Below are 25664 nucleotides of genomic sequence, written 5' to 3'. Positions count from 1 at the left end.
TAGGCCTAAATCCTCAAAGGTGTTAGGCATGCAACTCCCACAGAAATCAATGGGATTTAGGTGCCCAAATACCTTTGAGGACCAGTGCCTGAGAGTTTAGGTTTACTTTTTATAACAGTTAAGCCAAAGTATGTGCTGACTTATACTTTATGTGACCCCAGTACAGGGAACAAATGAATCAGGTTACAACCATGTGACAGAAGGGGCCAAAATTCTCTGTGCACACCCCCATCCAATCTGGGTGAAACCAGCGTGGGCTGCACTCAGGGCAGAATACAGGCCCTTGGAGGGAATTTTTACCTCCTGATTTCCGACCATGCCACCGCTGACAATGGCTCGGTAAAGAAGCTGCATTTTTGAAACGAGTAACTAGAGGCCGGGTCCTATTAAAGGCAAAAGCCGCTTCCTGCGGGGCCCAAATGCAGGGCCGAGTTGGGGGGGGGTTTCGAGTCACGGCGAGCCCACTGCCCAGCCTCTGACGGCGAGCGGGGCTCCCCGGGGAAGGGCTCCAGGCTTGCAGAGCACTAGGGCTTTGGGCTCAGGAGGAGTCACCGCTCTGGCTGAGGCGCCGAGCAGCGGCGGAGAGGCGGCAGCGGGAGGGCTGGACCCCGGCCCCCTTGGCCTCCCTGCACACACACGCCCCCATCGCTCCGTCTCACTCCGCAGCCGCCCCCCGCCCGCCTGTCGCGGCTGCGGTCGGAAGGAGCCGGGGCCGGCCCGGCCTGCGGTGAGCGCGGGCCCGGCCGCAGGGGGCGGGCTGGAGGAGCGGGAGAAGCGCCTCCCTCCCGGTGCTGGGGGCTGGAGTCCGGAGAGAGACGCGGCGCGGCTGCTGCTGGAGGCTGGTCGCGGGAGGTGAGCGGGTCCCGGGCGGGGCGGAGGGATGCATCCCCCCTGCGCACGTCTCCGCGGTGGGCTGCACGGGGGCGGGGGGGGGGGTCGGGAGAGCCTTGCCCTCCCAGCCCCACCGTGGGCCAGAGCCCTGTGGCCCCATCCATCCAGTGCCCCGTCTCCCGCCAGTGCCAGCATCCCCCTCCTCACCATCCTTGGGCCGGGAGCATCCCGGGATGAGCAGAGCAAGCGCCAGAGGGGGGCAGCGCCACAGACCTGCGCTGCTGGGGCCACAGGCTGCCGGCTCCAGCCCAGCGGCTGGCTGCCAGCTTCCCCTCAGCACAGTAGCTTCCTGCCAGGCCTGATGTTGCTTGCCCCCCGCCCCCCCCCCACTCCACCCCCAAAGAAACAGCTAGAGGGGCGCATTCTGCACTGATCATCCGCCTCTTTTTGCACACACACACACACACACACACACCTTGCAGTTCAGTGGGGCACGCAGGGTGTAAAGTCAGCCTGCAGTTGGACCCAGTGCATGTTATCGTGGGCAGGTCACATTTTGAAAAGCACCAAAGTCACTTTCAGTGTCAACTATTGTCAGTGGGACTCCGGCTTGTAAGTGACTTTGGCGTGTTGGGAAATGTCACCTGAGAAGGTACCAGGCCAAATTCTGCTGTGTTGCACACCAATCATTTCTTCACTGACTTATTCTGGTAGCAGCTAGAGGTCCCAACCAAGATCAGGGCCCCCATTGTGCTAGGTACTGTACAGATGAAGAGTGAGACAGTTCCTGTCCCCAAAGAGTTTACAGTCTAAATAGGCAAAGCATGGGAGAGGGGAGTGACATAAAGAGAGAAGTGACTTGTCCAAGGTCCGACAGTAGATCAATGGCAGAGGCAGGAATAGACTCTATAGCTGGCCTACTCTTAAAAATGAGGTCAACATAGCTACGTTGCTCAGGGCTGTGAAAAATCCACTCTCCTGAGCATCATCGCGGTGCCAACATAATTCCCATAGTAGCTAGGTTGATGGAGGAATGCTTCCATTGACCTAGCTAACATCACTCAGGGAGAGGGAGTACCTACAGTGACAGAAAAACCTCTTCTATTGGTGTAGGCTCTACACTACAGGCTTATGTCACCATACTAATTATGCCATAGCTATGCTGGTGCAGCCCCTATAACGTAGACATAGGTTTCCTGGATCCCAGCCTAATTCCCCAGCCTCTATGCCACATTGCCTTTCAAATTACACCAGTGTAACTGAGAACAGACTTTGGCCCAGTTGTCTATATGCAGGGTGGGAAACCACTGTGGATTCTTTTAAGATGAAAGGGCTTAATTGTTAGAGAAGGTGTTTTAATTAATTACTTTACTTAACAACAGGTTCATTGACTAGGAGCTTTTCTCTTTCTCATTTTTTCCCTTTTCATTTTTGACATTCTGTCTCATTTTTCTATGTTTTTATTGCTCTGTATTTTTTTTATTCTCTTTCCCCTTATTTCTGTCTCTCTACCTTTCTTCCTTCTGTGTTTCTTTCTTTCTGCATGTTCCTGGAAGCTACAAGAGGAAAATTAAAAAGGAAACCATCATCTTGAAAAGCATATTTCTGACTGAAAAATTTGTATTATCCATAGTAAAAAGTAACACTTAAAATAACTATAAGTGAAATAAGTTGGCAAAAAACAAATATATTTCACTTTTTTAGTTTGTGTACTTTGTCCATTTGACAACACTTTGTGTATAATGAGTTTCTCTTTTCCCCCTGTAAAGCCAGTAAGTGTCTCCCTTGCTGAACAACCCTTATCAACTTCAGTAGAGTAGCAGAATAAAAGATGTATTTGATAGTATCCCTCTAACTATCAAACAGCCTGTAGAACAGGGATTTAGAATTTACCATGCCAAACCATATCATTAGTCCGTTAAATCTAGCACTTAGCCCCTTGCCTAATACCAACATAAGATCCCAAATGAACCAAAAATTAACCAACCAAAAATTCTATATTTGAGAGACTTAGCTGGCTAGTTGTGCAGTGCAGAGAGATTCCTTCCTTCCTAATCTCCACAGGTGATTTATGACAGTGAAATATTATTAGATGAAGCATGAGATATATATTTACTTTCTCTTGAGTGACTACAAATTTTATTTTTAAAAAATCTCTGTAAAGATCCATCTGGCTGTCTTCCCAATTCTGCCAGTGCTGCTAAAACCAGGAAACCATTATTATGTATGGATGATTTTGAATGCTAGTTAATTTTGTGGAATTCTATTTGGCTAACAGCTATGGGAGCTCCATAAAGCCATCAGACACTCTTGATCCTGTCGCTCTTCGTAGCACCCAAGAAAACAGCTCAACGAATGTAGCTGTGGATGAAATATTCCTTGTGAATTATTGCTGGATGCCATAACCTTAGCTTAATAAGTTTCTTAATACTTTGTACTCAGCAACATTGCCTTAAGGATATGTCAGTCTGTTTTTTTCCATGCAATCTTCCAATCTGTAATTGTCAAAGCAGCTGGTGGTGAAATCTCTGAAGCCAGCAATCTTGACATCACATCTGTTGGGTACTTGATTTGTGACATATGCCTTACACAACAACATCCCAGAACACTCCAAAAGCAGAGAGTCTTGGATCAAAATTTCAGTGAAGTGCTGCTTCTATGTTAATAATGGGTTCTCACAAACATAATCTTCCCTAGTTTGCAATACAATTCAGCCACCAATAGCCCCTCCTCCCAAATGCTAGTTGCAATGCAGTCACTTGCATCTCTTGATCCAGCATTTTTCAGTCCCATCCTAATTACTTGATCCTTGGTACTTCCTAATACTTTTCCTAATTATCTGGCTTTTCTTCACACCCTTATTTCCATTCTCCTACTCACCAGGGGTCTCAGGAGCACAAGGTTTTGTCCCACGGTGGTTGTGCTGCTGAAGAGGGTGTATGTATATGGGATTGAAAGTAGAATGGGCAAGTTGTCTTGCAGAGAAGCCATCACTGCATGTCCTTTCACAGCTCCCAGCTAGGGCCGGATGAGCATTTGCCTCTACTTGTGCTACCTGCTACTATAGCTGCAGTCAAAGTGAGGGGAGCATGGAAAGTGGAGATGTGTTCACACCCATCAATCTCAATGATGTTTGTGATCCAGGCAGTCACTTCTCAGCATAACATTAGTCTTGGATTGTTCACTCAAGATTTGCAATACTGTTGTTAAATTTAAAATTGACTCAGGTGCATAGGCTTGAAGGAGATGCACTAAAATGAAGCAGTCGCAGGTATTGCTCAGCAGCCTACAGGGACAGTTGAGTCAGTTCAAAATATATATAGCTACAAAGGCAAGGATGCCTTTGAATGGTCTGTTTGAATGTTCCCTTTGTCATTAATGGAGTCACCACAAGTAGTAACCTTAGACCAAACCACAGCTATTGAGATGGGCCTTGTATACTACATAGAGGAAGTTGAAACAGTATTAGGTGAAAAAGGCCTGCTTAAATGATAACTAGTGTGGAGCCTCTTGAAAGAGGGGACCACAACCCTTTTAATCAGGACAGTCTAGACCTTGCCCATACTGCTGCTTCCTAAAGCGGTGAAAGAACTAGTCAGGATGGGGAAGGACAGTGTAATGGAGCACAATCCTGAACCTACAATGGTGTGCTCATATGGTGCCTTTTTGGAAGGAAAGGGGCATAAATATATCTGCATAGACCAGGGGTCGGCAACCTTTCAGAAGTGGTGTGCCGAGTCTTCATTTATCACTCTAATTTAAGGTTTCACATGCCAGTAATACATTTTAACGTGTTTAGAAGGTCTCTTTCTATAAGTCTTTAATATATAACTAAACTATTGTTGTATGTAAAGTAAATAAGATTTTTAAAATGTTTAAGAAACATCATTTAAAATTAAATTAAAATGCAGAGCCCCCCAGGACCAGTGGCCAGAACCTGGGCAGTGTGAGTGCCACTGAAAATCAGCTCGCGTGCCACCTTTTTCACGTGTGCCATACGTTGCCTACCCCTGGCATAGACCTAAGAAGGTCAATGTAGCAATAAGGAAGAAAGGTATATTCTTCTCATCATACAAGGTACAATCTCAGAGTGAAATGCTAAAAAGTGTCCATTCTCATTTGGGCATTCCAAAAGAAGTAGTCAGTTCCATTTTTATGTGTACAGTATAACTTCCAGCCTCCATTTCCCACAAGAGAATAGACTGGTGGGGAGATGAAGTACAAATGGCTAAGAGAATTCTTCAGCAAAAAGCCCATGTGTTAATTCTCCTAACCATAGGGCAATCTTCATGTCAGGCACTGGAGTGAGTCCACCTCAACAGTTTTTGGGTCCACATATCAGTGCGACGTAGTTAACTTTGTAGGAAAATGTTTGTCCTTAGGGGCCCTGCAAAAAGGATATAAAACTGATAGATAATTCAAGTGAATTCAACTGGACAATACCCTCTTCAAGTCCAAAAGATTTTCAGATCTGGATGAGTAAAGAAGCTGGTGTTTTGTTTGAATCTATTATTATTTGCTGTTAAATATTCTTGTTAAAGATTGCTCATCTGGGGGCGGGAAAAGGTGTATTGTTTCTTTAAATCTGTAATAGCTAGGTAGAGGGAGGTTTGCGAATGCTCTAAGCCGGTGATACTCAGACCTCAAATTAGCAATCAACATTACCAAAGAGTCACAGTAGTGTGAATTGACTGTTTCATTTACTTTATATATATATATATCTATACACACACATATAATTTTCACCAAGTATTATTATTTTATCAACTACAATTGGTTAATAACATAGTAAAAGCATCCTGATTGGTTAATACCTTAAATTAGTTAATAATTAAATCTTACATAATTTCATATGTGCTGCAAAAAGTTGTAGGAGACACATTAAAGAGACACTTGTGGCTCCCAAGCCTCAGTCTGAGTATCACTGCTCTAGGCAGAAGTTCTGCACTGAAGGTAAGATAGAAGCTTTAGGGAAAATACTGTTTTCCTCATTCTACTAAAGTGTCTTGTTCAGGGTTAGAAGAAAATTACTGTGATTTTTTTTGCCATTGTCACCTGACACTCGTCGTCTCTGAAAGATCAGGCCAAAACATGATATTGAGAGCCAATGTAACCCTGCTTCAGTGTTTCTTCCATTGTTGCAGTGCTGAGTGAAAGGGTAATACATAGAGCTGTAACACTGAATCCTTTGGCCAGCCTTCTCATTCAGGGTAAGTAAAATATCATTAGTTAGTAAGAGGTTGTTTCTTTTTTTGTTAGACTTGAAGGATGTAAGTGATATGATATTGTGCCTGGATTGCCATACAACGAGGTGTGGTAGATATATTTGAACAACCATACTGTTTTGCAATTCTTAGTTTGGTATGCACCCAGGACCAAGAATGATTTTGCAGATATTTTATCTGGATATAGGGTTGCAAGACACTGGCTTCAGAAAGTAAAACTTGCCTAAACTTAGTTGTTGCATTTAGATTCATTAGGTAGGTTTCATTCTTCTTTAGAAAAGTCTTAGACTGCTCTTTGGGGCAGGTGCTGTCTTTTTGTTCTGTGTTTGCACAGCACCTAGCCCAATGAGGTCCTGGTCCATAACTAGGGCTTCTAGATGCTATGATAATACCAATAATAAATATTTGTCTTGCACGGTGGAAAAAGAAATAGAGACACATATTAGGCTTCCAGGCTATTTAATAATTGTTTGTCTCTCTTGTATTACAAATAGGCTACCTTAGGTCCCCTGCAGATTGCTCTAGTCCTACAGTCATGAATGCTGCTGTGAGATTTCATCATGACAAGTCAACACATGTAACAACTGTAATAATAAAATACTTAAAGCTTTTGTACATAGCTCTCATGATAGTAATCCCAGAAAGAGTTATGATCCTAATTCTACAAAGGGTACAGAATGATTAAGGTCAGCATTTTCAAATGTGTATCCCCCAAAATCAGGAACTTAAAGCCATATTTAGGCACCTGCTTTTTCAGTGGTGGAGTCAGTGGTGGAATTTACCCCAGAGTAACTTGAGATCATGATGTATAATCAAGAACAGAATATAGCCCATTGTCTCTCACCCATATGTGAAATCTCCCTTGGATCATTAGCACTGGCTTCCTTGCTCTCTCCACTAAATCTCATAGCTGTTAGCCCCAAAGCCTTCTCCCCTACATTTTTTTCCATCTGGAACAGCATTCACATATCTCTTCTGCATAGACTCCCCATCTTATTTCAAATACATTTGAAAATGCATATTTACTCCCTTGCCTGTACTTTTTAATTTCTTTCTTATATTCTCTCCATTGTTATTTATGTCTGCAACTATATTACTTAACTGCTTAAAACATTTTGTATTTCATATTGTATCACTGTCTCTAAACAGAAAAAAAGTGATTAGTGTATATGTTATAAAGAAGAGTAAATAGGTTAAATTAGACCCACCAAATTTGCTTTAGAGTGTGTTTTGATTACTCTGGTGTCTTGTAAAAATGTATAATGCTGCATATTTTCTTTTTGTTTTCTTTTAAAGGAAATCGTTGTAAGCTTGGTGTTTTGGAAATATGGAATCAATCTCTATGATGGGAAGTCCTAAGAACCTCAATGAAACCTTCTTACCAAATGGTGTTAATGGTATCAAGGATGCCAGTAAGATCACAATCGGTATATTTGGAAGTGGAGACTTTGCCAAGTCCCTGACCATTAGGCTTATAAAATGTGGATATCATGTGGTCGTAGGAAGCAGAAACCCTAAATTTGCTGCTGAGTTCTTCCCACATGTGGTTGATGTTACTCACCATGAAGATGCTGTAGCAAAAACTAACATCATTTTTGTCGCCATACACAGAGAACATTATGCCTCTTTGTGGGACCTCAAGCATTTACTTATAGGTAAAATCCTTGTAGATGTTAGCAACAATATGAGAGTGAATCAGTATCCAGAATCCAATGCAGAGTATCTGGCCTCCCTGTTCCCAGATTCGCTGATTGTCAAAGGATTTAATGTCGTCTCAGCCTGGGCACTGCAGTTAGGACCAAAGGATGCCAGCAGACAGGTACGCTTTGTGTTTGAGTTCATTTAGTGTGTGTGTGCAGAAAGAAAACTACAATAACTGTAATAACAGTAACTCCCTGGTATCTGTCAGAACCAACACTTACTGTCTTTTTTCAAAAACATTATTTTCGTAATTTTTTCCCTAACACTAGAGGTGAAACATAAGCCGGTATGGTCCGATATACAGCCGACCATACTGGACCTGGGGCAACTTCCCCAGGCCGGCAATTTAAAAGGGCCCCAGGCTCCCAGCAGTGGCCAGAGCCCCTGGCCCTTTAAACCGCTGCCAGAGCCCTAGGGGTCCCGGCCGCTGCAGCTACCGCTACCATGGGGCTCTGGTGATGATTTAAAGGGCCCGCAGGCAGAGCCCCAGACCCTTTAAATCACCTCCAGAGCCCCGGGCTAGTGGCAGCAATGTAAAGGGCCTGGGGATCTAAAGGCACCACCCCTTCCACCCGAGTCCCCACCCCTTCTGGTTGAGCCCCGCCCCCTTGCTCAGGACACTGGCCCTGCGTACCGGTAAGTCCCTTAAGTTAATTTCACCCCTTCCTAACACCTAAACAAGGCTAGAAGCTGCATTTCCTGCAGTGTTCTACTTTAGCTGTTAGTGATAATATCAACTGTTGCAAGAGAAATTGTGGGAAATAAGTGGATGATCTAATTTAAAACAATTTACTTTCAAGCTGGCAGCTTGGCTGTAACTAAAGGCATAGTTTGTTTTGTAGGCCTAGGTCTTCAACTGCCCTGAGCTCACACAGCTGAAGTAAAGGAGGAAGGCAAAGGCAGCTCAAACCTACTTTAGTCCTCCCCCAACCTTAGGGACCATTCCACTAGCACAGGGTCTCAAGAGCCCCTCATGCTCAAGCTCCATCCCTAAATACCTCCAGCACTCCCTAGAGTGCCTCCTGAGCAAATTGGAGAAGCAGATAGGGGCTCAGCTGCTCGCTAAAGCTGCTTTAGGGTTTTTTTGTACTGCTGGAGTAGTGCAAAGGTGACTTAAGCAAGGCCAAAAATCAGGTCTTTGGTACCTTTGCTGGTTATGGTGCAGCATGAGAAGTAACTAACCTAGCGTGGCTCCCAGAGCCAAGGATGAGTTTCCAAATCTGGCGTTTAGAAAACAACTATTTATTTTTAAACTGAGTAAATTGATATGGAATCAGTGTGATATATATATATAATAAAAATGGGACCCCCTCACATACATCATTTTTACAGAGCCACTTTTCAGAGTGGAACTGTGCTGTATGTAGTTATTTTATTATACCTCAGTCAAAGTTGAACTCAAAGCTGATCATCAATAGGTTAAAAAGATGATCAGATGCCATGGTGATGAGCAAACTACATGACCATAGGTAAAAAAAGGAGCAAAATCTAGCACTGTGTTTATATTGTGTAAACAGCACTTTTTTTTTAAGTGTAATGAAGTACCCCTTGGATCTTGCGTCTTTTTTTTCCCCTTTAACATCCCGCGAAGCCATCCCTACTTGTTTCAGAACCTGAGCTGTGAAATGCAGCTCAAATTGTTATACAAAGTATGATTAGTTAAAAAACAGAGGTCAGGTGGGGTTCCTTCTTTGTTTTTTGTTGTCCTGGGCCATTGGGCAAGCTTTCTATTAGGGTTGTCGATTAATCGCAGTTAACTCACGCGATTAACTAAAAAAAATTGTGGTCAAAAAAATTAATTGCAATTAATTGCAGTTTTAATCACACTGATAAACAATAGAATACCAATTGAAATTTATTAAATATTTTGGATGTTTTTCTACATTTTCAAATATATTGATTTCAGTTACAACACAAAATACAAAGTGTACAGTGCTCACTTTATATTATTTGTATTACAAATATTTGCACTGTAAAAATGATAAAAGAAATAGTATTTTTCAATTCACTTCATACAAGTACTGTAGTGAAATCTCTATCATGAAAGTGCAACTTATAGATGTAGGGGGTTTTTTGTTACATAACTGCACTCAAAAACAAAACAGTATAAAACTTTAGAGCCTACAAGTCCACTCAGTCCCACTTCTTGTGCAGCCAATTGCTAAAAGAAACAAGTTTGTTAACATTTATGGGAGATAGCGCTTCCTGCTTCTTATTTACAATGTCACCTGAAAGCGAGAACAGACATTCACATGGCACTTTTGTAGCCAGCAATTGCAAAGAATTTACATGCCAGATATGCTAAACATTCATATGTCCCTTCATACTTTGGCCACCATTCAAGGGACATGCTTCCATACCGATGACGCCTGTTAAAAAAATAATGCATTAATTAAATTTGTGACTGAACTCCTTGGGGGAAAATTGTAGGTCTCCTGCTCTGTTTTTTACCTGCATTCTGCCATGTATTTCATGTTATAGCAGTCTCGGATGATGACCCAGCATGTTGTTCATTTTAAGAACACTTTCACTGCAGATTTGACAAATGCAAAGAAGGTACCAATATGAGATTTCTAAAGATAGCTACAGCACTCAACCCAAGATTTACGAATCTGAAGTGCCTTCCAAAATCTGAGAACAAGAGGGTGTGGATCAAAAAAGAAAATCAACCTTCTACTGATGGCATCTGACTCAGATAATGAAAATGAACATGTGTCGGTCCGCACTGCTTTGGATTGTTATCGAGCAGAACCCATCATCAGTATGGACACATGTCCCCTGGAAGGTGGTTGAAGCATGAGGGGACATATGAATCTTTAGCGCATTTGGCACGTAAATATCCTGCAGTGCTGGCTGCAACAGTGCCATGCGAACGCCTGTTCTCACTTTCAGGTGACACTGTAAACAAGAAGCAGGCAGCATTATCGCCTGCAAATGTAAACAAACTTGTTTGTCTGAGCGAATGGCTGAACAAGAAGTAGAACTGAGTGGACTTGTAGACTCTATAAAGTTTTACATTGTTTTATTTTTGAATGCAGTTATTTTTTTAACATAACTCTACATTTGTACGTTCAACTTTCATGATAAAGAGATTGCACTATAGTACTTGTATTAAGTGAATTGAAAAATACTATTTCTTTTATTTTTACAGTGCAAATGTTTATAATAAAAAGTAAATATAAAGTGAGCACTGTACACTTTGTATTCTGTGTTGTAATTGTAATTTGAAAACGTGGAAAACATCCAAAAATATTTATATAAATGATATTCTGTTATTGTTTAACAGCGTGATTAATCATGATCAATTTTTTTAATTGCTTGACAGCCCTACTTTCTATATTTTAAGTGGTTCGTTCATTTTTAACATGATTTTAGCCATTGGCCCAAAATTCATTCTAATCCTGTAGACATTTTAGTGTTGTGAATACCAGGCATCTTGAAACCAGTTTATATTAACTCAGATGATATACTGTCTTTTTGTTTAGGATACGTGGTTGTTTAAACATTTTTCATATTTCAATACTGACCTGAGTTGTTCAAGGGTTAATTTTTGTGGTTCAGTTAATGTGCTAGTGACGATGGCTAGTTTAGATCTTTGTACTGTGACTTCTGCCTGGGGGTCTTGAAATTGTTGATTTCATCTTTAAAAGCATCTCTGTGACTAAAAATAATTAATTTGACTTTTCCATCAGGTCTTTATATGCGGTAACAACGTTAAAGCTCGCCATCAAGTTCTTGAACTTGCCCGACAGCTGAATTTTATTCCCATTGATTTGGGGGCATTATCTTCTGCAAGGGAGATTGAAAACTTACCTCTGCGGCTGTTCACATTGTGGAAAGGGCCAGTCGTGGTGGCTGTTAGTTTGGCCACTTTTTTCTTCATCTATTCTTTCATCAGAGATATAATACATCCATACGTGAGAAATCAGCAGAGCGACTTTTACAAGATTCCCATTGAGATTGTGAACAAGACTTTACCAGTTGTTGCTATTACTTTGTTGTCTCTGGTGTATTTATCAGGACTCCTGGCAGCTGCTTATCAGCTTTATTATGGCACTAAGTATAGGCGACTTCCTCCCTGGCTGGAGAGTTGGTTGCAATGTAGGAAACAGCTTGGACTACTCAGTTTTTTCTTTGCTACTGTGCACGTGGCTTATAGCCTCTGCTTACCTATGAGGAGGTCTGAACGATACTTGTTTCTTAATATGGCTTATCAGCAGGTAAGAAACACCATTTTTTATCTAATGACAGAAGAGTGAGTCAGAATGCCTTGATTGTATTTATGTGACATATATCAGTGTCTTTGAATACATTTTCAATGGAAAATCTTTGGGGCTACATTGGGACTGCCTATTGGCCAATAGGGAAAGAGGGTACAAGGAGCCTCCTACCTTGTGGCAAGCCTCAGATGCGGTCAGCCAAAATCAAGTCCCTGCATTAGGGGGAGTCTATCATTTGTTCTCTTTTTTATTCCCCACCAGGCATGAACATTACCCTAGAGAGGGTGGGGAAGAGGCAGGACCATGGTAAAATCAGAAGAGCACTCTTAGTTTCCATCATCTTGGGATGTAAGGGCTGAATGATAATTCATAAGAAAGCTAAAAACATCTAGCAAGTTGTTTTCGTCTCTCTGGTCCCAAAGGTTTTGGTATGTGTATGTCATAAATGTAGATTTACGTTGTTGAAAAGGTTTTTAAGGGTGGCCGCATTAATATACAAATTATACACACGGATCCCTCACTGCATCACTTTTGGGCAGAGGTATGCCAGCTGTTTAATAGCATGCCGCAACACTACACAACTGTCTAGGACAGCAAAATCCTAAGCAAATATATGTTCCTACTAGGAAAGATGAAGATGCTGTATCACTTCTCAAACTAGTGGTAAAAAAAAATATTATGTTTACAAGAAATTCCTTGTTCCTGTACAGTTATTGGCAGGAGGCATTGACTCAGAGTTCTGAGCAGCAGTTAGTTTTATATCAAAACAATCATCCTAGACAGAAAGATTGCTTTTCCTAATCAAGCTGTCAGTGAGGTGTCTGTTTGCCTCTTCTACACTAGCATTTCATAAAGCAGGTTGGCCATTCAGCATATGAAATCTGCAGAGAAGAAGAATGAGGCAGGAAGAAGCAGCAGCTAAGCAAATCAAGCCATAATAATGGAAAGAATAAAAGGGGATTGGATCAACAGTGTAGAAAGAAGGGTGAGCATGAAGTATTGAAATAAGAGAGCTGAAGAGCATTAATGAATCTATGACAGGCATTTTGGTGGGGTATGTCAGGTCTTCTCTTCCCCCTGCAGGAGGGTTCAGTGTCTGACAATCCCCATTTAAGGAAAATCCACTCAGACTAGTGACCAGCAAGACAGTTCTCCAGAGACTTAGAAGGGCTAGGAGGAAATACTAACCAATCCAGGACCAGCAGGCCAATTAAGAAGGCTTGCCTCCTTTTGCTCAGGGGCAAAGCTGGGTGAGACTGGGACAGAGCAGGACCTCCTCAAGGTTCACCCAGAACCTCAGCCAGAGCCTTGCCTTGCCCTGAGCTCAGCAACAGAGCACTTGCATATGCGGGGAGTTTTTACTCTTTGTTTAAATGCACAGACAGGCGAATCCTGAGTTGCTGTTTTGTTACTTGAATGTTCAGAGGAGGTCACGGCACAGGCTACCCTGCCCCAAGCTGGCAGCCAAATCTTGAAGACTTAGGTGGGAAGCACCTGTAATATCACTTTCATGGCCCTGAAGCGGGGACTACAGAGCAGCTCTGCGTCCCACAGACATACACAGAATCCAGCAAGGAACCCTGATTGTTTAGGCTTACATACCGGTCAAAGGACTTGCTAGTACTTTTATGAAGAAGTTCTCATATCTTCTATATTAATGTGAACATCTCATGTCATCATCAATGGTGGCCTCTTGCAAGAACTGACATGTAATTACAGATTTGATAGACCCCGGGGAACTGGAAATTTGTGAGATCTAATTGAGTATACAAGTGACTTGACAGTTGAAGTGAATGGTTTCTTTCCTGTCATGAGGAGGTCCAAGCTCATCCATCTTTTTTTATGTCTGATGTTAACAACAGAAGAGACAGAGTAATTTAGGAGTCAGCACAAGGAGTTGAAGCAATGTTAAGAAATGATGATAATTTATTTGTAAGTTCAACAAAATAAAGAGAATTGCAAGCCCACCCATTTTACAGTGTAGAAATGTAGGTATTTCGTGTCGCAATGTGGAGAATTTCATCTGATTTCATCAGATAATTTCTATAAATAAGCAGTAGCTAATGCTTTAAGAATTACTTCTCCTTTTTGCCACTGTTTCAACATATCTTTCAACCTAATATGCACCCGGAACCCGCAGTGATGGAGCAATAGCTTTTTCTCCAAGACATGAAGAAATCTCTAAAATATTTGGCTACATTTTATGTTTGTAATCTGTTTTCTTACAAAACTCAGACTGGAGGCTCTTGCTCATCAAAAGAGCTTTTGTAAATAGTGTTTAATATTCTGGAAAATAAAAGACATCTTTTCCGCTGTGTCCTCAGGTTCATGCAAATGTGGAAAATTCTTGGAATGAGGAAGAAGTGTGGCGAATTGAAATGTATATCTCCTTTGGAATAATGAGTCTCGGCTTGCTTTCTTTGTTGGCAGTTACTTCCATCCCTTCAGTAAACAGTGCCTTAAACTGGAGGGAATTCAGTTTTATTCAGGTGTGTGTGTTCTTTGGTTGTTTGTGTTAATAAGGGGTTTAATGGTTAATAAGATTGCATGTTCTTTTTTATTTTGAACCTATTATTTTGCTATAAGATGAAAAATAAGGGTTTTTTTTCCTCTCAATAGTAACTGTAAAAATTATACAACTTCTCACTCAATAGAGAGAGTCCCTCTTAGAGTTGGGCAGAAAATGGTTTTCCTGTACTACTACTGTTTTCAGGAGTTAAAAATTTTCTCCTGTCTCAAATTGAGATGAGAAGTCAAAATCTCAAAAATATTTGTGAACCAAAAAACTGAATCTCAGGTTATGCAGAATGTTTAGTGTTGATCATCTGAATAATAATTTTGATAGTTCAAAAAGTCATTTCCAATCTGAAAACCAGAAATGTTTGTTTGGAAAGTGTCAGAACAAAACATTTTGACAATTTTGAAACTCTTTCTCATGACATTTTTTTGAGTCGAGAGATTTGACGAACTCAGTCCTGTTTCACGAGCCATTTCAATTTTGACAAATCGATATTTTTTGACAAAAGTGATTTTTCAAAAAAAATCCAAAGCAGCTCTTTCTCCCTGTGTGTATTCAGTGAGATCTATCTCCATTAGTGACATTAGTATTTACTGCATTTTACTCCTCTTGGCCTTGCAGAGCCAACACAGCTAAGACTGAGTAGGCTGGCACTATTCCTTTTTCGTTGACAGAATGTATCAGTTACACATGTGCAGACCCACGGCAGGCATTCAACTGAACAGGTGTCACTGAATGGGGTGCACGTAACTTTATAACTGAAGATCTAATATGGTCATTAGAAGCTTTATTCCAGGGGATGATGCCCTGGGTAAAAAGAGCAGAGCTTGACTTTCAGATCCCAGAGTGAATTTGCAGGGCTAGCAGTTAGAACAAAACATCAGTTTACTTGTAAACAGAGAACAGATTTGATCTGAACTCACTGAGAGACAATATTTTTGTTAATAAACAAAAGTCTTTCTGCTTCTGGTGCTTATTCCTCAAGTGAGCCATCAGAAGTACATGAACTTGTAAACTATACAGATCTTCTTTTCATGCAAATGTCCCTAACTTTTTGTAAAAAAGAGCACATAGAAGATTTTCAGTGTTTTCCAGGAGGTTCCAGCAATACATCAAGAGATAAGTAACATACACAGTAATAGCAGGGTTTGGCTATATTTAGAATAAGTCTACTTCAGGATTCTTGGGGCATTATTTTGTTCTTCTATTGTAAAATTGGTGGAAGAAGAAGAGAAATTCCATAAAGTTTACCCCATAGTGTTTCCACTGAATGATCCCTTCAGGAGATAGGTGGTGGGGGCTGCAGAAATGGTAGGAAATGCAGCTTCAAACTCTTCACGTCCCTGCAGTTTTCAGGAAACGATGTGGAAGGACAGCAACCTACATGGTGCTCCTCACACTTCAGTCTCCCTGGCAGTGTGGGTCCCTATGGTGCAATGCTGCCATTTTCTGTGACTTGCTCCCCATCCAGAGTGGGGAGATTAGTGTTGATTCCAGCTAGATTAACTCCCATTACTTTGGCAGGCTGTATTTTTGCAGTTTTCAAGGGGAGCCTTCTGTCCCTTCCTCTTGCCCTGACACACTTTCCCCCTCCCTTCACACATGAACACCGGAAGCAGAAATGCATCCACAATCTCTGGAGGTGGGTGTTAAGCTGTCTGAAGTGGCTCATGAGCATGAGAACCAACTTCAGGTCAGACTCTGAAGAAGTAGGGCACAAACCCCAAACTGGCAGTGAGCTCTATACTGAGATTTCACCAACCAAGTGTCAAACGTGAACTCCTCAAGCACTACAGTAGCCTTAACATGGAGTCACAGGCAGTCCTCCCTGGGTACTCCGGTCTATCTTGCCGCCTACGCAAGCTTGACTTTGAGATAGATAGTCCCTTACACCAAAAATCACAACAATATTCAATATCAGAGGGGTAGCCATGTTAGTCTGGATCTGTAAAAGCGGCAAAGAGTCCTGTGGCATCTTATAGACTAACAGACGTATTGGAACATAAGCTTTTGTGGGTGAATACCCACTTTGTCGGATGCATCCTTCGTTGCATCCAACGAAGTGGGTATTCACCCATGAAAGCTTATGTTCCAATACGTCTGTTAGTCTATAAGGTGCCACAGGACTCTTTGCCGCTTTAACAATATTCAGGTTACTCCCATTCCCAAAGGACCAGTCACTTGCACCCTAGATCTCCCTACCAAAGACAATGCTTATAATCCTATAATAAAATAACTAAAGATTTATTAACTAACAAAAGAAATACATGAGTTATTTACAAGGTTAAATCAGGTAAACATACACACACATGAGTTACAGTCTAAGGTTTTAAAAAGTAATAGAAGTTGCTGTAATGTGGAAGCTCTGTATGTCTTTTAGGGCTAACCCAGGCCAAGCAATAGGAAACTCTTGCTTATGCTTAGAATTCTTCACCCCTCAGAGTTCAAGCAGCATAGAGATACAGTTTCTTTTTGTCCGGGATGTATATTCACTTCCCCCAGAGTTCAAGCTGATGGGATAAGTCCTCTTGCATGTCTCCTCTTCAAGAGTATGAGGGGAACAATCAACAAAGTCTATGTCCTTTGATGTTTCACCATGGCTCATTTGGTTTCAGTAGGCCTTCTTGTATGCAGGACCTAACACCTTCTGTAGGAAGCTGGCATTTTACATTATTTAATGCTTCTTTCCTGTTTGATGAGTTACACAGTTACAGAGGTTTACAATGCAAAAACTTAATATAACCTTATAACATGGGATATAGATGTTAAGTGAGATTAATACATGCAGCATCCTGCAAGCATTTCATAAAGTCTAAACACATTCTTGTAACTCTAATATCTACTTTAATAATACTAACACCCAGACTGGTGTTTCCAGCTATGCATTTGTCAGAATTCACTGAGGCCTAGGGGCCTTGGCATGAGCTGCCAGCAGCACAGTGGGAACATGCCTTCTTCCACTGCTGTCCTTCTTCCACTGCTTCTGGGACTTTCCATATACTTTATTTTTATTTGCTGCCCTCCATGAACACAGCGTGTAGGGCCTTTGAAGGGCAAAGCATAGCTAGCTCCTAAATGCATTATACACATGAGACTGTGGAAGTAAGAGACTGCATTTGCTATACATGTGGTATAAAGGAGGCCTTTCATCCCCATCAGCAGGCATTCCTGCCTTGCAGAAGTCACCATTTTAATAGTAACGCCACTGTCTGACAAGAGACAGACTGTCATGTCACTGGACTAACCCAGAACTGTCTGCCCTGAACTAGGAACTGCCATGCAGCAGCTGGGAAAATGCAGGCATGGCAGCCCAACATATGTGTAGATTATGGAAGGGGAGACACTTAGGAATAAGCTGTGGTAAAGCACTTCATATACATCCTGTGTGTAACACATCTTAACTCGTACCGAAAGCTGATAGACAAGCAAATAGACATAACGAGCAAGAGGCATTGAGACATACAAAAAGCACAAGCCCCCATTAATCACAGAAAGGTGTCAGCATGAAATGAAATTATTGTCACCTTTAAGCTGTGGTTATGGATATGAAATACTAATAGACTTACATCTGTTGCTGGGAGACATTCTGATAAAGCGTGTCCAAAAAGTGTGTATTTTGCTATACTTTGGGGTGTATTAATGTAGGCCTTACTCAGAGTCCTGTCTGACTAAGGACTGGTTTGTCCCATTGTAATTATATTGCCTAGTTCATAATCCTGTCAGTGTTGACTGATTCTTGCCTATGTAGACTCATAGACTTTAAGATCAGAAGGGACCACTGTGATCATCTAATCTGACCTCATGCATATCGCAGCCACAGAACCTCACCCACTGCTGAAACTTATCCAGCGCAATCTTGAAGCCAATTAGGTTTTTTACCCCCTCTGCTCCCCTTGTAAGGCTGTTCCAGAACTTCACTCCTCTGATGGTTAGAAATCTTCGCCTAATTTTGAGCTTAAACTTCTTGATGGCCACTTTACATCCATTTGGTCTTGTGTCCATACTGGCACTTAACTTAAATAACTCCTCTCCCTCCCTTGTATGTATCCCTCTGATGTATTTATAGAGAGCAATTATATCTCCTCTCATGTAACACACATGTAACACACATCATCACTTCTTTAATAATTAGGGCTTTAGAAGGGCTTTGTAAATTATAGCCATTTTAAGGGGAGTGACAGGGAATATTGCATTAGCTGCAATTGTCAGAGGTGTTCTGTCTGTGGAGGGATTCCTCCTTCTCTCTTTGGGATTCTGTCAAGTGAGAAATCTGTAGGAAACCTCCAACAGCGGTTACTGAAGGAATGTGTTGAATCAGCCCTTCCCCCAACTGACCTGGCTTTCCCCATTCCCTGACAAGTGCCACCCGCTTCTTAGGTAATGAAGAGAAGCAAAATTATGGCCATTTACATTTCCATAACCTCACTACCAAGCAGACTTTCTCCTTCAGGAGTTCTCTGCCTGGGACTATGCTATAGATGATGGTATGAACTAAATCTTCAGTTTAAAATAAAATAACAATTAGTCACAGGTGATTTGAGCCATACATCCAGTGTATGATCAGGAACTCCAACAGCAAGCCATGCAATTGTAGCTTTTCCTTACCAAAGTTTCCAAACTTTGGCCTCAGGTTGTGGGGATAGAAATGTGCATGCCAGCAAATCATTGCCCAGTTGTTTTGTGGTTTTTGGCATGCACTAGTATACCACAACTATTCCCACTGTAATAAAAATCAACTTGTTTCTAGTTATCACAGCTTATAAACTGTAATGAAATGCTGAGAGATGATTCAAGATGTCTGATTGCGGTAAAGGACATTCCTCCTCTCGACTTGCCCTCATGTGAAACTGCATCACACATTAAAGAGAATTTGGACAAATTGTCTTTTTAATTATCACCTTTGGCATGCAATGGCAGTAATAATTGAAACACAAGGTGTTTTCTTGGGATTAATGACCAACTAAATGTAAGGTCTTTAACTGCTTCTCAGGGCATTAAATGTTCCCTAGCTAGTCATTAATTCTTAGGAAACATCCTCTGCCTCAAGCCTTGTTTCATAAACACTGACCTTACAAGGATTATTTTACCAAGGAAAATGAAGCTGGCATTTCACCACACATTAACAGTGATTAAGCTCAAATCTTATATAGAGTGCTTAGGCAGAGCCAGATAAAATACAACAAATGCCCTTTTAGAGCTATTTACCTACTGAAATACAATATTATAAAGAAGGTTTGCACTTAATGATTATAATCCTGTCTGAAATCAGCAGGAGATGCAGAGTGTAATAAGGGCTGGTCAGCTCAGTATAGCTTTCTAGCCAGGGAAGTTGGTGATGGAGTAGCATGACACTAGTTTTACTCCTGTATCTAGCAGAAGCATAGATTGTCCAAAGCAATGGCTGCTGAAATTCTCACTTCCATCCTCCAGATGAGGGTTCAGTATAAGAACCTGCCAAACTAGAGCCTGGGACTCAGGGGGATTCTGGCTGATGCCTCTGCATCGCCACGAGAGGTTTAGGTCGGGCATTCTGAAGGGGACCCTGCAAAGCTAGAGTTGAGAGGAAGTACCACCCTTCAGGGCCTGAATGGCACCCCACAGCCCACTGACTGGCCAATACCAGTATATAAACCAGGAAGCCATGATGAGGAGCTGTCTGAGCAACAACACAGACCACCTGTCTGCTTCTGATCCTGCTAATGAGAGACCCGAGACACTGGCTTCTGACCCTGATTTGTCCTTTCCCTGTCTCTGATGGCTATCTGTAATCTGGTACCTGACCCCAGTCTCCTGATAACATCACCTTGCCTGCCTCTTGACGCCTGACTCTGTTTGCCCTCTGACCTATCTTGGACTCTGACCTCCTGGCATTCGACTTGGACTGACTCCTGCTCTGACCACTAGGACAGACCACGCGCATCCTGGTTGTGACACTCAGCATCATTGCAGCTGCTCAGTTTCTGACCTCCCCCTTCTGACACTCTCCCTTTTGAGAGCCGCACACCCATGCAAATGCTGTTTCTAGCTCACCTTGCGTAATACACTTGGTTTCTAAGCGCTTGTGTAAATGGCAATTTACTGTATGACAAACCACAGTGTTAATCTATAGCACATCAGTTTGCTTCACAGTAACATCTTGTGTGGACACTGCTACAGTGCACTGAAAGTCCCGGAGTGCCACTTGGCATACTTTCACTGCACTGTAGCAGTTTCCACATGGGATCTTAGTTCTGTAGATTTACACTGGGCCTTGCCAGTTGCCATGTAGACAAGCCCTAAACTGAGTCAACTAGTCACACTTTTCAGGAGTAAGTCATGTGTTTGTTATTGTGCTATATCACACCTAAGTAACAATCAGAACAGTGCACAAGCCTAGACTATATGAAGAGCAGTCCTTTTCTAGCTGGGCAGGTTTACTAGTGCAGAAGAGAGGAGATGAAGAGGGTAGTAAACTCAGAAGAAAACCCCTTACTCCACTCCTTGTGTGACTGGAGTTTAATTGTTGTCAGGCTTTTCTTTTTTAGGTGCAACAGTAACATAATGTTCTGTCAAATCTTAGTCCTCCGATGGCACTTAAATAAAACTAATTTCTCTTCTGAAAGGTTGAAAAACATCTGTAAAGGATTTCATTATCACTGGCTTTCTCCAATAATTGTTATATAGTATTACCCATAGCTAAGCCTGCTGAAGAAAAGAGTGGTCAGATTCACTACGTTGTTCCATGTTTACACTGGGTAACATAGCATGACCAGATGTCCCAATTTTATACGGACAGTCCTGATTTTTGGGTCTTTTTCTTATATAGGCTCCTATTATCCCCCACCCCCGTCCCAATTTTTGACGCTTGCTGTCTGGTCATCTTAGTGTAACAGCATTGATTTCAAGAGAGTCACACCAGCATAGAACTGGAACAACGCAGTGGTGAGTCAGGCCCAAGCTTTTATTTGTCATCTGAATTTCTTTCCAGAATATCAGGCAAGATCCTGCATATGCCAAATTATACCAGATAGGATCTGGCCTATAATGTTCAATTTCTTGGAGATTTTTGTTCTTGCTCTTTTTAACTAAATGAGGTAGTACATCTAAAAAAAATGCCAACACAACTTTGGAAACCATTGTGTACACCGAAAAAAGTAATGCAAAGAAAATAGCAGCTTTGTTACCTTCTGTTAAAGTCTGTTACCTTCCTAAAAAGGCTGACAAAAATATTTCCCTTTTTTGTGTCACTGAATCTTTTCCCTTTTCTCCCTTCAGGCTATACTTTTCGTTAATGACAGGAGAGACGTTAGGTTTCTACCTCTTTATTTTTACTGTAGTTAGAGAACAAAATCTTGGTAGCCAGTTTTGATGATTCTTCCACTAAATCTTTTGCAACTGAGTGAGACGTTATGTCAGTTTTGGTGGTGAAGTGTTTCCCTTCATACGATAAACACCACAGTTAAAAGCACTGCTGCAGTCATTTTTAAGGTGGTTTGGGATTTCTAGAATGCAGGCTAATGCTTTTAACTTGGAGTCTGCATAATTGTACTGTTGATTGTAGGCCCTAAGCTCCAGATATCCCCATTAACTAGTTGTCACGGAAGGGACAAAGACAGGTCAGGAGTGGTCCGAGTCTTGATTCCACTGTCCAACCAGTGGAGCTGGGCCATTGTGATGGGGAAGCAAGCAGCATCCTTTAGGGGTGTCACAGTTTACTCCTTTCTCCCTTTAGGAGCAATGGGGATCAGGGAGTTCCATTCCAGGGCTCCTCCTGCATAGCCACACTGCTCCATACTCCAAACTAGCCCTTTGTTCTCTCATGCGACACACTGGGTACCTGAATCTGATATCACAACACCAGTTTTACTCTTACATAACTCCATTGACTTCATTATTTACACCCCTGAAACTCAACTGACTGCCAGATTTTAGATTGTGACTAGTTTGTTTTCTTTACATGTTTGAGGATCTCTTAGCCTTTCAAAGTAGAGCAAGCATGCAGGCCTGTGGAAGCCAAGAGGGATGGGATGTAAATCAGGGTAGAATTTAGCCCTTAATTTTCAGCACATTACAATAACGAGTACATTGTGATTTTTTTTAAATAAAATTGAACCTGGCTGAAATTTTAAAGTGGTATAGTAGGCGTGGCTGATAATAACGGATCAGGTTTTAACTTCTGTTTCTTTTCCCTGTTTTTTTCCAAAGTCTACACTGGGATATGTCGCTCTGCTCATAAGTACTTTCCATGTGTTAATTTATGGGTGGAAAAGAGCCTTTGAAGAAGAATACTACAGGTTTTATACACCACCAAACTTTGTTCTTGCCCTTGTTTTGCCTTTTATTGTAATTGTAGGTAAGATCATTTTACTCTTTCCATGTATAAGCAGGAAACTGAGAAGAATCAGAAGAGGCTGGGAAAAAAGCCAAGTTATGGAAGAAAGAGGTGGGACTGTTCCACATCTCTCACCAGAAAGGATTACGGTGATGTGATGTTGCAATAGTGTCCATTAGGACTGTTAGAGTTGTCACTGGTTTTTTTGTTTTAAAACTTGTGTTTTTAGGAGTTTATATAACTCACATGTAAAAGTTGCTATGGACTTGCTTGGCATATGGTACAAGCTCTCAGCCAAGGAATGAGCAATTTATTTTTCTTCAGAAAATTAAAAAAAAATCACTTCAGTTTTAAGTTACAAGAGGGCAAACAATGTGAAATCAGGATTTTTTTAATGCTTCTTTGCACAATTGTATCACAAACATTGTGGTTTTATAATTAAAGTCAAATGTTCCAGACAGCATTTCTTTGACTGATAGCATATGTTCCAGACAGTACTTCTTTTATTAAAACCACCCTTTTTTAGTTAGTCAGGCCAGAATGTAGAGCAGTGGTTCCCAAACTTGTTCCACTACTTGTGCAGGGAAAGCCCCTGGCGGGCCGGGCCGGTTTGTTTACCTGCCGCATCTGCAGGTTCAGCTGATCGCGGCTCCCACTGGCCGCGGTTTGCTGCTCCAGGCCAATGGGAGCTGCTGGAAGTGGCGGCCAATACGTCCCTTGGCCGAACCTGCGGGCGCAGCAGGTAAACAAACCGGCCAGCCCTCCAGGGATTTTCCCTGCACAAGCGGCGGAACAAGTTTGGGAACCACTGATGTAGAGTAATAGATTTTAATGATTTAGGAAATAAACATGTTTTGAATCAGCCGAGATTAAATTTTTAATGGTTGAAATTATTTATCGCACACGTACATTACACTTAGTTGTGTAGCTCAACAAGGACTTTGAACCAAAACATGACTTGAATGTAATAAAAATGTTAGTTGCATTAAGGAATATGATTTCAAAGTGTTGCATATGGTTTTAGACATGCAATGTCCATGGATGTTAGAGAGTCATGCAGTGAAAATCCAATCTAAAACTTTGAAAGTGCAAGAAGGACTTATATAAATTTGTACAATCAACTAATGATCGCTTTAAAAATAAAACATGCCAAAAATTATTTTTAAAAATTAAAGTTGGGGGAAATTTGCAATAAAAAAATTCAACTTTATGGGTGAAACTTCCAATATCTTAAGCACAATAGAGAAAGACCATAATGTTAACGTTATCTGTGTGTTTCTGTGTTGGAATTTCAGTTATGGCACATGAATTTCCCTCTCTTTCAAACTTAAGATCTCTTAATGTATTTTTGTTGCACAAATAATGTTCCATTTTTATATTAAGCTTTTGTTTTTACAGCCAGCATCTGTGGGGAATGCTTTACTGTGAATTTTTAAGAAACAAAACCAAATATTCCTATACTTCATCATTTTAACATGAGTTGATGATCCCGTGAAATGGAAATTTCCCTCTAAAATTTGTAATTCTGGTTTCCTAAGGCTTTCTGAGGCTTTCTGAATGTTGTTTAGAATGATTTATCAATGACTACTTCAGCATGTTTTATTCTTCTTTAAGGAATAGACCAAACTCTACTCATGCTGCTCCTATAGAAATCAATGGAAGTTGTTCCCATGCATCAGCATGCAGAATTTGCCTCTACATCTCTACCTATTTTTGCAGTATTACAGCTGTACTGTCTTTAATTGTTTTCTTTCCTCACATTTTTGCAATAATTTGCTATCAGTATGATAAATATCTGCTATATGACTCTGATCCATATAGCACTTGTGTATACTTAAGTACATGAGAAGTCCCATTGGCTTTACTGCCTACATTTGTAATGACTGGGAGGAGGGATAGCTCAGTGGTTTGAGCATTGGCCTGCTAAACCCAGGGTTGTGAATTCAATCCTTGAGGGGGCCATTTAGGGATCTGGGGCAAAAATTGGGGATTGGTCCTGCTTTGAGCAAGGAGTTGGACTAGATGACCTCCTGAGGTCTCTTCCAACCCTGATATTCTAACCCTACACCCATGCAATGTGTACTTAGACCCAAATTCTGCTCCCACTTACACCTGCATATATCCAAACTAACTCAGTGCCAATTGTTTTTAGTTTCATTACAAACTCAAGAACCACAGTTAGGTTTTTCAAGATTCATTATAGCCTCCAAGCCTTTCAGACAAACCTAGGCCCATTTATGGTTTTGTCTGAATCACAAGAAATCTGCAGTTTTACATGGTTTCACCTGTGTTCTGCTTTAGATGTTTCACCTGTGTTCTGCTTTAGATGTAGGGTTTGTTCAAACTCAAAACCCAGACAGAAACTCCACGGAGAGGACTTTCTCAAAATGACACAGCACAAAGTGAGACAAGGTGGGTTAGTTAATATCTTTTGTCTTTAGAAAGCTGGTCTCTCTCACCAACCGAATTTGGTCCAATAAAAGATATTACCTCACCCACCTTGTCTCTCTAATGCCCTGGGCCCGACACAGCTACAACAACACTGCATACAAAATTAAGTGTTAGTACGAACCTCTGCCAAGCTAAACAATCAATATTGCATGTCTCTAGCTCTCTTTACTATTCAGTGAAAGCCCACCAAAAAAATGGGGGCTAGACAAATCGGGGGTGTTTGGGAGGCTGGGGAAAATTCAACCAATTTTCTTGACATATTTTTAAAAATATGTCATTTAAAAAAAATTGGCGTGGGGGACTCAAAATTTTCAAAAATTTTCATTTTGAAATAGTGGGGTGGTTCCCAGTTTCTTGCCATTTTATTTATCCTCCTCATCCACCCCATTTTATAAATTGCCCCCTGC

The 25664-nt window shown here is 41.4% G+C and overlaps 1 protein-coding gene across 1 annotated transcript; it reads left to right on the top strand.

Annotated features, from left to right (window-relative positions):
• Positions 1–800: 800 nt before the first annotated feature.
• On the top strand, positions 801–24068 carry STEAP2 (STEAP2 metalloreductase). Its single transcript, XM_074945959.1, has 5 exons — positions 801–852; positions 7353–7875; positions 11450–11977; positions 14302–14466; positions 22680–24068. The coding sequence occupies exons 2-5, from the start codon at positions 7384–7386 to the stop codon at positions 22962–22964; spliced, it is 1470 nt and encodes a 489-aa protein (XP_074802060.1). The 5' UTR covers positions 801–852; positions 7353–7383; the 3' UTR covers positions 22965–24068.
• The last annotated feature ends 1596 nt before the right edge of the window (positions 24069–25664 follow it).

This window comes from Natator depressus, chromosome 2 (genome assembly GCF_965152275.1).
Source record: "Natator depressus isolate rNatDep1 chromosome 2, rNatDep2.hap1, whole genome shotgun sequence".
Classification (NCBI taxonomy): domain Eukaryota; kingdom Metazoa; phylum Chordata; order Testudines; family Cheloniidae; genus Natator; species Natator depressus.
This window is presented reverse-complemented; position numbering and strand designations above follow the sequence as displayed.

Coding starts and splice junctions, on each gene's coding strand:
- STEAP2 (XM_074945959.1), top strand. CDS start 7,384: ATGGAATCAATCTCTATGATGGGAAGTCCTAAGAACCTCAATGAAACC. Junction 7,876..11,449: donor CAAAGGATGCCAGCAGACAG/GTACGCTTTGTG, acceptor CTTTTCCATCAG/GTCTTTATATGCGGTAACAA. Junction 14,467..22,679: donor GGGAATTCAGTTTTATTCAG/GTGTGTGTGTTC, acceptor TTTTTTCCAAAG/TCTACACTGGGATATGTCGC.